Below are 11,599 nucleotides of genomic sequence, written 5' to 3' on the forward strand. Positions count from 1 at the left end.
CCAGCCCCCTGGGACCCTCCGAGGCAGCGGGTCGCGGCCACTCGGCCTCCCGGTCCCCGTCCAGGTACTGCTGTACGTGCAGCCCGCTTCTGGAACGTTCACAGGGAGTAACGTGTTGGCGTCACGCCGTGTCGGGGAAGAACACGGCTCCTGCTGTCTGGTTCAGTTGCTGGGCGACAAGGACCAGGAGGAGCTCACGCGGACAGCGCCCACCCACCCCAGCTCGCTGAGCACTGCCGTTCTACCTCCCGCTCCCGCGTGTCCGGTGTGACCCGGAGACCCGCGCTGCCCGCCGGCGTTGGCACTCACCCACGTCTGCAGTGACCACGGTGGACTGGTTCTCAGGGACGGACACAGAGGTCTGGTCCTGGTCCAGGCTCCGGCAGTCCTCGTTGCCCTCCAGCTGACTCTGGCTGAGCTCGGACCGCAGTTCCGAGCACTCATCCTCCTCTCTGCGAGGAAAACACAGTCACCACGGAGGCCGGACGGGGCGTCTCACAGTAAGCAAGAAGAGGCATTGGGAGAGGACACGGGGCCTCCCCGGCCACAGGGACACTCACGCCCAGGCTCACAGCGCGGGCCCGAGGGGTGCGCCGTGTCCACACGTGTGAGCCGTGTCCACACGTGTGAGCCGGGCACTGGACGGGCCTCGGCCGTCAGCCCACGGGGACTTCCACCGAAGGAATCAGCTTTCTCGACCACTCAGGTTGGAGGTGAAGACTTCCAGCACTGGGGCCACCGAGGCAGAATAATGAAGCTGGGTCATCAGCCACAGCAGGCTTCGCCTGGAAGGTCCCTCCGGGGCTCTCCTCCACCAAGCGCATTTAAGAGGTGCTGGAGCGGGAGCAACGGGGCAGCCCGATCCCGGAGGGTGCAGGTCAGTCGCCTCCGCAGGAGCAGGCCGCCTTCCTCCGGGAAAGCCGGTGCAGCGCGGTGTAAGGAAAGCGGGGCTGCCGGGCAGAGGGAGCGGCGGGTGAGAGAGCACACGGCGGCCTGCACGCCACGGGCCGGACAGGGAGCCCAGGCCTCGCCTGTACACGCAGCCCCCTCCGCTCCGGGCCCCGCGGCCCAGACCCGAGTCTTCCACTGCCGAGCCGAGACAGTGCAGAACCGAGGCATGGACTTGAAAGCAGGTTCCGCCCGCTCCCTGCTAGCCACCACGCCCACGCACGCGGGACGGCCAGAGGCAGACCAAGCGTCCTTGCAGCACTCATTGCAAGGGAGCCGGAAAACTGGGGGGCTCTTCCCTGTGGGCGGGGAAAGCCCACTGGTGCCCACCCGGCCCCCAGGGAAGGAATTCGGCTGAGCCCTGCTCTGTGAAACATTCTTTTCCTTTTTTAGTTTTTCTTTTCGACCAAGCGTCCTTGCAGCACTCATTGCAAGGGAGCCGGAAAACTGGGGGGCTCTTCCCTGTGGGCGGGGAAAGCCCACTGGTGCCCACCCGGCCCCCAGGGGAAGAGAAATCTCCACCTGGCAACCCGGGGGCAGATAGTCTACACAGGTCTGGGTTTCCGGAAGACTAAAATGGCGAGGCATGATCACCGGGCTTGCGGCAGAGGTCACTGGAGAAGAATCTATAACCAGAGACAAAAAGAACTCACTAGAGTTCCTAATGCTCTCAAGAAATCAGTATTCTCCCAGGGAAGGAATTCGGCTGAGCCCTGCTCTGTGAAACATTCTTTTCCTTTTTTAGTTTTTCTTTTCTTTTCTTTTCTTTCTTTCTTTCTTTCTTTCTTTCTTTCTTTTTTTTGGCTACAGGACACAAGTGGCTGCTTTTTTGGCTACAGGACACACGTGCTTGCTAGAGAGGGACAGAGAGGGAAAGTGAGAAATCACCCCCGCGCGGGGATGGCCATGCCGCAATCCCTTCCCCTCTGTTCTCCTCCTCCTTTTGGGTGGGCCTGCATACCCATGGCATGAGTTTCAAGCTGCCAGGCCCAGGACTCGAACCACAGTCAGCCATATGGAAGTCCAGCACCTTAACCAGCACACCACCTGCTGGAGCACTGCTCTCGGGATTCTGAGCACGCTGGCACTCGTGCTCAGTGAGATTTTAAAGCCACCAGGTCGGGGACTTGAACAGTGGTTTTCCATGTGGGGGTCCAGCACCTTAACAACCACACCACCTGCTGGCCCCTATAAAGTAATTTTAATAAAAGTCACCTAGAAAACTGGAAAGACTAACTGATATGAAGCCATGCAAAATATGACTTAGAATGGGAGTAGTGAAGGCAAAAAACCATAGGCTGATGGTCTGTGGATAAGTTAATTGAGACATCTGTAAAAGTCAGCAATAATTACAGAAAAAAACAATGACAAAGTCCTCTGAAGAGTGACCTTTCTGGTGGAGAGGGTAACTGCACTCACACTTCAGCTCTCCTCTCGGTCAGCACCTAGCACTCCGATGGCGGCTGCGGGGAGAATTCACGTATAGCGAACAAACTACCCTCGCTGCGTGGCCAGTAACCAGTCCGGCGTGGCCAGGACTGTTTGCAGCCGAGAAAGCGGCCTGCTCGAGCCACTCATGTCTCCCGGCCTAACTGTGCAGTCTTTCACAGCTACCGCACCTCCTCCGGCTTGGCAGGCTCCAACACACAGTTCTTGCCAGATCTGCTTCGTGCTGAATTACTTCCGGAAACTCCGGGAAGAGCTTTATGAAGAGGTGCATGGGAAGGGGTGGGGGAGGAAGCTTTCTGGCAGAAGCACTTCCTGCCGAGGTTAGCGCACCAGAACGGCAGTGAACAGGGTTATCTCCGGCAGGAAGGGCTTTCAGTGTCCTGACAGGCAAGCCCCGGGTCCTGTTCCACAGTCCGTGCTGGGACAGTGAGGGGCACTGGGTCCCATCTGCCAGGGACCCACGGTAAGTGGAGAAGGTCCAGGGGGTGGCAGAGGAGGAGGGGAGCAGAGGGGCCTGGACAGAGGAGGTCACGAGAGTGGAGGAGCACACACGGGCTCCGAGGAGCAGTGCGGGGGTCAGCACGGCCGAGACCAGACCGCACAGGAGGGGAGCTCGAGGTGGGAGAGACACGGCTGCTCGGTGTGCAGCGCTGGCCGAGAGAACTGCCTGCCTGGGGGAAGCGAAGCACGGGGCCAGCATGGGGTGGAGGTTGGAGTGGCCACGTCCCACATGGCTGGCTGTGCAGTTCGTGTCCCAGACCGGGGGCCAGGAGGCATGCCAGTTGTGTGTGACACAGGGTGTGTGTGTACAGAGGTCCAAAATCCCAGGAGAGGAAGAGTACGGTGCAGCCATCACCCTGGGAGGGGTGATTCCTCACTTTCCCTCCTTCTGTCTCTCTTCAGGGACAAAAGACACCGTACATCAAAAAACGAAACAAAGAACAAACAAAAACACAGCACGGGAAGTCTGGGAGCTCAGGGGAAGGGGCCTATGTGGCAGATCAACGAGGAAGGGCCCGGCCAGGACAGCTGGCTCCAGGTCGGAGACGCTCTGTGGTAGCCACACCACCCCTCCGGGACAGAAACGCGAGCGCAACGCCTCCAACAGCCACGCTGCGTTCCCGCCGACTTCGGTAGAAATCACGGAATTGTATATATGTGGGCATGTGTGCTCACAGAGAGAGGGGGGGGGAAGGAGAAATGACCCCCATGGGGTGGCCATGCTGCATTCCACTGCCCTCTCTGGGTTTCAGTCTAACACACACACGGCTGGTATGGTTTCCAAGCTGCCAGGTCTGGGACTCGAACTGTGGTCAGCCACATGGGAGTCCAGTGCCCTAACCACTACACCACCTGCTCTAGGGCGTGTGGTATTCTCACCATGCCCCATTAGCATCACTTCTGAGAAAGAATGGGGCCCGGGACTAGGAAATGACTGAAGCGAGCTCCCCCGCGGAGTCAATCATGGCCGCCCATGGCTCTGACTGCAGGGCTGCGCGGTTTCCCTCCGGCCGAGAGCTCCGGCACACCAAGGGGCTGCACGTTTCCTAGGCGTTCCCTCGGAGCCCTGACCCTGCGAGGGCTGAAGTAGCGCTGCTGGGCTCACCCAGGCGCTCTGTGAGCTGCTCCCAGCCGGTAATCCGAGCCCAGGAAAAGGCTTGCCAAGCTTTGCCACAAAACATCCTCCTAAGGGACCAGCAGTTAGCGTAATGGCTGTGTCGCTGGACTCCCATGTAGTCGACCACAGTTCGAGTCCTGGACACGGAGGCTTAAGCTCATACCGGGCGCGTGTGCATGCGTGCCCAAGATCCTGAGTGGAGAATGGAGGAGAAGGGATTGCGGCGTGGCCATCCCCCCTGGGGGTGATTTCTCGCTTTCTGTCTCTCTGTCTCTCTGTCTTTCTGGTGAGCGCATGTGCCCTATAGCAAAAACCTCTCCAAAAACAAAACAAAAGAAAACATCCCCGTAAGAAGGGAGGCAGGGTGGCACGGCACACCGGGGGGAACTCGGAGACCACCTACACCAGGACCAGTACCTTTCCTCTGCAAGTCAGACAGCCGGTGCACCCAGAGAAAAAGTGACCAAGCCCAGAGGATGCGGGTCAACTCAGTCTAACCCACAGGTCACTATCTATGACTCGTATCATGGCCTAAGGAAAACTTTGCACTATCATTTATTTTTAAAAGATTCCTTCTTGTGTCCAGCAGGTGACATAAGGGTTAGGTCACTGGACTCTCACATAGTTGACCGCAGTTTGAGACCTGTAGACCCAGTGGCTTAAAACTAAACCTGGGTGCGTGTGTGTGCGTGCCCAAAGTCCAGAAAGGAGAGTGGAGGAAGAAGACAGTGGTGTGGCCTTTCCCGAGGGCTGATTTCTTGCCTTTGTCTGTCTCTCCAGCGAGTGCATGTGCCCTATAGCAAATAAAACACAACTATCTTTAAAAAAAAAAAGGATTCTTCTTAGAATTGGCTAGGAGAGAAATGATCCCGTCTGAAAGAAAAGCCCGTGACGGTGTACACCTCACCGCGCCTCCAAACTCAAGCTGAAGTACACAGCGAGTCACAGGCTGTCCCCACACCCACCGCTGTGGGCACGCCCAGGCACTGTCGCTGGCCTGGAGCGATTTACGAGGACGACCCAGATGTTCGCCCAGCTTGGCAGCTGCCACTCTGCTGGGCTGCTAGCCCAACCCACTTGACCTGGTTTTATCTGTGGACTCCCAGATTGTTTTCCTTACACTTAAAGGAGACATTCCCTGAAATGGCGGACGTACTTTTAAAGAACAAAGATCGTTTAGATATAGGAGGAAAATATAATCCTTTCAGTTCTCTTACATGATCTATTGCAAGAGGTAAGTGGCGAGTGAAGTCCTGACTGGCCCTCCAGTTCTCCCTCCTGGGGCGCAGAGGCAGGCCGGCCTCACCTCATCCTGCGGTGCAAACCAGCACACCAGCCTTCGAGAGTGCTCTTCCTCAGGCTCGGTAATCCAACCCCGTCCTAAGCAGCTAGCACAGACCCATCCTGCAGACCTTGCAAATATGGCCAAGGCTTTGACACTGCCCTCTATTAGGGGGAGAGAGAATTCCCTTGCTGGGTTTCACTTCTGACTCACCATGTGCTACCTGTAGGCCGTACATTAACCAGCACAGCACGTTTTGCTGACACAGAGGTCTGCTCACTGTGCTGAGACGCAGCGTGTGGGGTGGGCTAAAGGCCGGGAAGGACCAGGCTCCCGTGGTGGGCCTGCACCATCAGGGGAGAGACTAGGGTGCAGTCGTGAAGTCTTGGGATTCGCTCCTGTCCACGGACGGGAAGCATTTTGAAGGGAGGAAGCAGAGTTTGATGCCAATGCAGTGACCACAAAGGTGGGAGGGTCTCTAGGGGTGCTGCCCTCCCAGGTGAGACGGGGAATGGGGGTAGGGGAAGAGTCCTGGGTCAGAGCCGGGCTGAGGATGAACCTCAGGGAAAGCAGAGAAGACCCAGGACCTGCAGGGCCTTCCAAGACCGTTAAGAGGCCAGCAGGAAGGAGGGAGGACTGTGGCCAAAGCTGGAAAACCGTCCAGGAGTACATCAAGTCCTGGACTGCGCAGCCAGGACATCCCAGGTGACTCACCTCCCTTCCGACCTCCCTCCCTCTCCCCCGTCGGGGAACACGTGTGCACACCAGAGACAATCACGCCGCGACCCTCTGTGCCCATCTGTCCCTCTTTCTGAGACTGGGCACACACGCGCCCTGTGCAACTCTCAGCCTGGCCCACTGGGTCTGGGATTTGAACCGCATGGCTGGCCACGCGAGATCAGCTGCCTGAGAGGGACGGAGCTGGCCCACTAGGTGATTTCCAGGAAAGGCGCGCTAATTGGTGAGGGCCGCCATAACAAAGTCCCGACCTGCTCGCTTCCGAGGCCAGACCCTCCAGGACCAGGACGTCTGCACGGTGGGTTCTGGGAGGGCTTTCTTCCTGCGTGCTCACATGGCGGGGCAGTGCCAGCTCTGGCGCCTCTCACAGGGACGATGTCCCACGAGGACCCCTGTGATGACGTCGTCTAACCCTGCTGCCCCTGGAGCTCCTTCGCCCTGGAGCTCTGACTGAGGTGTCGATGGCTGCTCATAGGTGCGCAGCAGTGGGGGTGCAGGATGGCGCCCGCCCGTGGGAGCTGGTGTTACGGACGGCTTAGGAGGAAGGAAAAGTAACCTCCCTGGGAAACAGACTTCACGTTTACTCGGCTTGGGTACCTGACTGTTTTCTTCTCATGTCCGAAGTGAGCTACCGATGTCTTTTCCAGTTCCTCATCCATCACAGCATCTCCCGGAGTCAGATGAACGTTAAAACAAACCACTCAGAACACACGGGTAAGTGGAAAAGCGCACATCACAAGACGGTGTGTGCTGTACGAGCCATTTGCTTAAAATATTCATGAGTAACATTTACAGACGCGTGTGTACTGCGTGTTCAGTGTTTATCCCTAGGAGATGGGATTCAGGTCATTAGGTGGATTTGGGTAGGCGCACCAGCTGCACTGGCTGTTTCAAGCAGAAGAGATTTGATTCGGGCAGCTCTGTGCTCGCACAGCTACTGGGAGGCCTGGAGCAGGGGAGGGTGAGCTGTCAGCCTGGCCCCATGTCTGTCAGTGGCTACCACCGCGGACGCCTCTCCTTCCAAACCCACTGGCAGATCAAAACTGTATCTAGAGCCCATCTGGTACAGGTCTGAGAAGTAAGCCCCCAGGCCCAGGGCCCCTGTGATTCCGGGGAGAATAGAAAGGGGTGGGCATGGTACCAGGTGCCAGACACTTTCATCTTGTGCGTGTGTGTGCGTGCGTGTGTGTGTGTGTTGCCATAGGGTATGTGCGCTCCAGTGAGGGACAGAGAGAAAGTGAGAAATCACCTTGCATGGGGGAAAGTCATGCCGCAACTCCTTCTCCTCCATCTCCTCTCGGGACTCTGAGCACATGCATGCATGTGCCCAGTGTGTTTTTCAAGCTGCTGGGTCTGAGACCCACTGTACAGCTGGGTGGGACCCAGCAGCCTTACCCATCGTGCCACCTGCTGGCCCCAGACACTATGCTCTGTCACAGTCTGCCCTCTTTGTCTAATCTGCAGCCGACCACACACACCCTCTTCCCTATACTTAATTTTTATTTTATTTATTTTTTAAAAGGATTCTTTAATTTTGTTATTATTTTTTAAACATTTGCTATAGGGCATATGTGCTTCTGAGAGAGAGAGAGAGAGAGAGAGAGAGAGAAACACAAAGCCATCAGGTCCAGGACTTGAACCATGTGGGAGTTCAGCACCTTAACCACCAGGCCACCTGCTTACATTTTAATGTCAACAGCAATGACACCATCTGCCACACCACCCCCCCCCAGATGTATGTGGCTCACCTCCTCCTCCAACATGAGCCCGGAAGTGCCCTCGGTCCCAGCACCCACTGTGAGCAGACCTTCACTCCTCTCTGTCCAGTCCCGTGGCAAACCCACCCAGAAGCCTCATGCCCAACTACCGAATTTTAAGTTTCACCAACACCCTTCATCTTACGTAAGCTGAAAGGGAAGAGTGAGAGGGAGGGAGGGAGTCGGATACGGCTGCACGAGCGAGAAAACGCGTAGCGCCTGGCCACCTTTCCTGCAGCCAGGCCACCATCCACTCCCCCAGGACGGCCGGCATCTCGGCGGTCACGAGGAAAATCGCCCAACCTCCCTTCCGGAAGGCCGAGCTTTCGGTGACCTGCGCTGCGTTTCTCTAGACTACTAACTTTTGCCATGAAGCAATGTTCAGAAGTGTCATGGAGAAGCACCTTGTTTTAGGCCCGGTCCTCGGGCCCCCAAGGTGGAGCAAGGATCTGATTTCCTTTGACAGCCAGTCACCCCAGCCAGGGCGGGGACCTCTTTTCTTCCTGTTTGTCCCAGCGGTACGAGATACTCCAAAGGATGCTCTGCTGGAGACACTGTCCCACTGGACACTAATTCCTACACACGACCAGAGCTCAGAGATGCAAGAAAGGGAAGCAATGTGTATTTTTTAAATACATGTCGTCATCGTCTTCTTCTTTAATGAACTTTATTTATTTATTTATTTATTTTCATTTGACCAAAGAGGGGCAGAGAGAGTGAGAGAGACAGGGAAAGTGAGAAAGCAAGCCGCCAGGTCCGGGACTCAAGGCGTGGTCGGTCATGTGGGAGTCCAGTGCCTTAACCACCACACCACCTGGGGGCCCTGAGGGGCAATCATTTTAAAGTGGGTTTTGAGTTGTATGACTAAAAACAGCCACGTCTACTTCACCTCTTGGTCCCTGAACCCACAAAGGGTAGCACCCAGGACTGCTCCCAGGGGGCCCTTCGCACGTCTCTGGGGCACGGGCAAAGGCTGCCTCTCAGATGGGGCTGTAACGAGGTCTACCAGGGACAGAGTCAGGGAATATTGCCGCTCGTCCCAGACTGTCTGCTAAAGGAGTCGTGTCCCCTGAAAGTCTGTACATAGAAGCCCTAACCCATGATGTGGTTGGTAGGGACCGCCTGGCCTCTGACCGTCCCTGCTAGGCATCTTTCTTGGGGACAATCATGTTGGCAAACGCACCATTCAACACGTTTCTCACTCCCAGGTCTCGAACCTGTAGGTCCTAAACCCAAACATATCACCCAAGGTTTCTGTGGGTAAATTCACCAAATCTCATAAATATTTTTGTGTATATTCGTCTGCCCAGGTTGGATTTTCTACCACCCACACGGGGCATGATGGAATCGACAACGTTTAGGCCCAGGGTAAGGGCCAGTGTAGTAGCGGGACACAGGCCTCTCCTACCACTTACTGGGGTGAGATCGCTACGGGACCGCGAGCTTCACTCATGGGTGGGAGGGACACAGGGGTTCGCAGGCTCGGGGCACTCGCAGCCGTCTGGAAACCCCGATGGTCCCACTGACATCCCCCTCATCTTTCCCTCACGCTCAGTCTTCACTGTGTTGACCGGATAAGGCTGCGAACCCGCTGACACGAACCGGCCACCTGCAGCGTCTCATTCTGGCTGCACCAGCCCTGTGGCTGCAGAGGGGGAGCCTTCTACAGCAGTTCCCAGCCTCCCCACGCCAGGGGCTGGCCTTGTGGAACATAATCCCTCCACAGACAGGGAAGGCAGCAGAGGGGGCTGGTCCTGGGAGACCAAGTGCCCCACATCCACCGTGCACCCCATTTCCACCCCTACCCGATGTGAGGTACGATGGAACAGCACACAACAATCGCTTTGTACTTCCATGGAAATCCAGTACCGCAGCTGAGCCGACAGAAGGCGAGGCCCGGAGACTGCACGCACTGGGGAACCAGGAGGACGACCCTGCCGTGCGGGCCACACACTGGCACAGGTCCGCAGCCTGGGGGTTGGGGACACCTGCTCTAGGGCAGTCACGGAGGTCCCTGGGTCTTTGTTTGTGACCTAAGATAAATACATGAAATACGGGGAGAGCTGGTGGCATGGTGATTAGGGCAGCTGGATCCCACCTGGCCAACATGCAGTTCGTACTCTGGGTCCAGTGGCTTGAGAAACATGGCAGGGGTGTGTGTGTGTGTGTGTGTGTGTGTGTGTGTGTGCACGCTCGCCAAAATACTGAGAGAAAAATGGAAGAATGGAAGGGATAGCAGGGTGGCTATCCCCGGGAGTGGGGGTGATTTCTCACTGCGTTCCACCCCGTCTCTGACAAGTACATGCACCCCTACAGCAAACCACCGAAAAAAGAAGGGAAAGTAAAAAGTTGAAATAAAAAGCGAGATTGCCATTTTGTGGGGTTATATCAGCTTCTATAAACTATTCCCCATTAACGATTTTTCAGCAATTCTTAACTCAGGCCAGAATCAAGTGGTAAAAAGTACACGTGGTACCAGTGGGGTCCTGACACAGGACGTCAGTTCCCGAGACCCCGGGTGGCCAGGGCAATCAGGTGGCCAGGACAGTTGGCGTCTATCCCAGGAGCCCGGCACCCACCACGTGGCCCGTGACGCTCAGCGGGAGTCAGGGACAGGCCTCCTTCCAGGAGTGCCAGGGCTGGGGAGCTGCCTTTGTCCCCAGACCTCAGAGGACAAGAAAAGCTTCCTCTGTGGGTCCCTATGTCTGCCTGTGTTCTGGCCCTGCGGAGTCCCGTCAAGGGGCGGGGCAGCTCATCACGTAATGAGAAGCTGCAGAATGGAACGGGCACCTGCGCACAGAGGTCTTCCTTAGAGAAGGCACCCATAAACGCCACGGCCAAGCAGCTCGCGGCTCTGCCCGCCTCAGCCTGGCCATTAGAGTCCGTTTACACACCTCGAGATTGGGTTTGCAGCTGAAGGGAGGCATCTTTTCACAGCTCTCTGAGCCCATTTGCTTTCCCCTTCTCAAGTGTTAAAAGTGTAACGTGTTTTCATGGGACTCGGGAATCCGCCACGTCCTCGCCCCTCTAAATCTGCCGTGCTCACTTCCTTGGGCAGAAAGCCTCCGCTCATGCACTGCTAACCAGCAATCACGCTCAACACCAAACACAGCTTGGAAGCCTGGGGGCTCTCAACCGGAACAGAAACTTACTGTGCGGCTTCGGCTCCACGTCACATTGTCCATGGTTTTACCAAGGAAGCAGGCCCGTCGGTGCCCTCATCGCGCGGGCCTGTCGCTACTGCGGCTCTTAGGGGTTGGAAACAAATGCGTTCGGTTTCCTCTGACCTAGGACTTCTAGAGGGAGGGCTGAGTAGCCGCCATTCACGCTGTTCCCATCAGGGTGTGGACAAAGCACCTTCCTCTGACCACTGCCCTTCCTCAGTGCTCTCTCCCGGCTCTGCCAGGCAGGGGGACGGGTGGTGTCCTCACCTCGGCAGGTCACCGAACAGCCCCTGCTGTGCACGATGGCAGACCAGCAGCCAGACCCCGCCCCGGCAGGTCACTGAACAGCCCCTGCTGTGCACGATGGCAGACCAGCAGCCAGACCCCGCCGTGGGAGACATGGTGCGATGGGAGAAAACAGGGTCAAGGCCGGGGCCCCCGCTGTCCTCACTGGCCGTCCGCTGAGAACTACGTGGAAGCCCGTGACTGCTTCCAGGCCTGAGCTTTTCCACAAGTAGGATGAGCAATCGAATCTCGGCGCCTGCCTCCGGAGTGTGGTGGGAGGTCGGTGTTGGTAAAGAACCCGACATGAACATCGGCAGGTTACCCGGGGGCCTGTGGAAAGCCTCCTCCTAAGTGGGAT

At 57.0% G+C, this 11,599-nt stretch overlaps 1 protein-coding gene and 1 long non-coding RNA gene across 2 annotated transcripts in view; one reads left to right on the forward strand and one right to left on the reverse strand.

The window, feature by feature from the left end:
- LOC114007534 (colorectal mutant cancer protein) overlaps positions 1-11,599 on the reverse strand; it is a gene marked incomplete at its 5' end in the record, with an annotated part of 66,981 nt that overhangs the window by 38,803 nt on the left and 16,579 nt on the right. The window contains 1 exon segment of the mRNA XM_027771203.1: positions 310-452. Within this exon segment, the coding sequence (XP_027627004.1) occupies positions 310-452 (143 nt within the window).
- Positions 4,797-8,419, forward strand: LOC114007535 (uncharacterized). Its single transcript, XR_003549145.1, has 2 exons — positions 4,797-6,749; positions 7,769-8,419. It is a non-coding gene; the product is annotated as an uncharacterized LOC114007535 (long non-coding RNA).

Source organism: Tupaia chinensis, unplaced genomic scaffold, assembly GCF_000334495.1.
Source record: "Tupaia chinensis unplaced genomic scaffold, TupChi_1.0 Scaffold000195_1, whole genome shotgun sequence".
Lineage (NCBI taxonomy): Eukaryota > Metazoa > Chordata > Mammalia > Scandentia > Tupaiidae > Tupaia > Tupaia belangeri.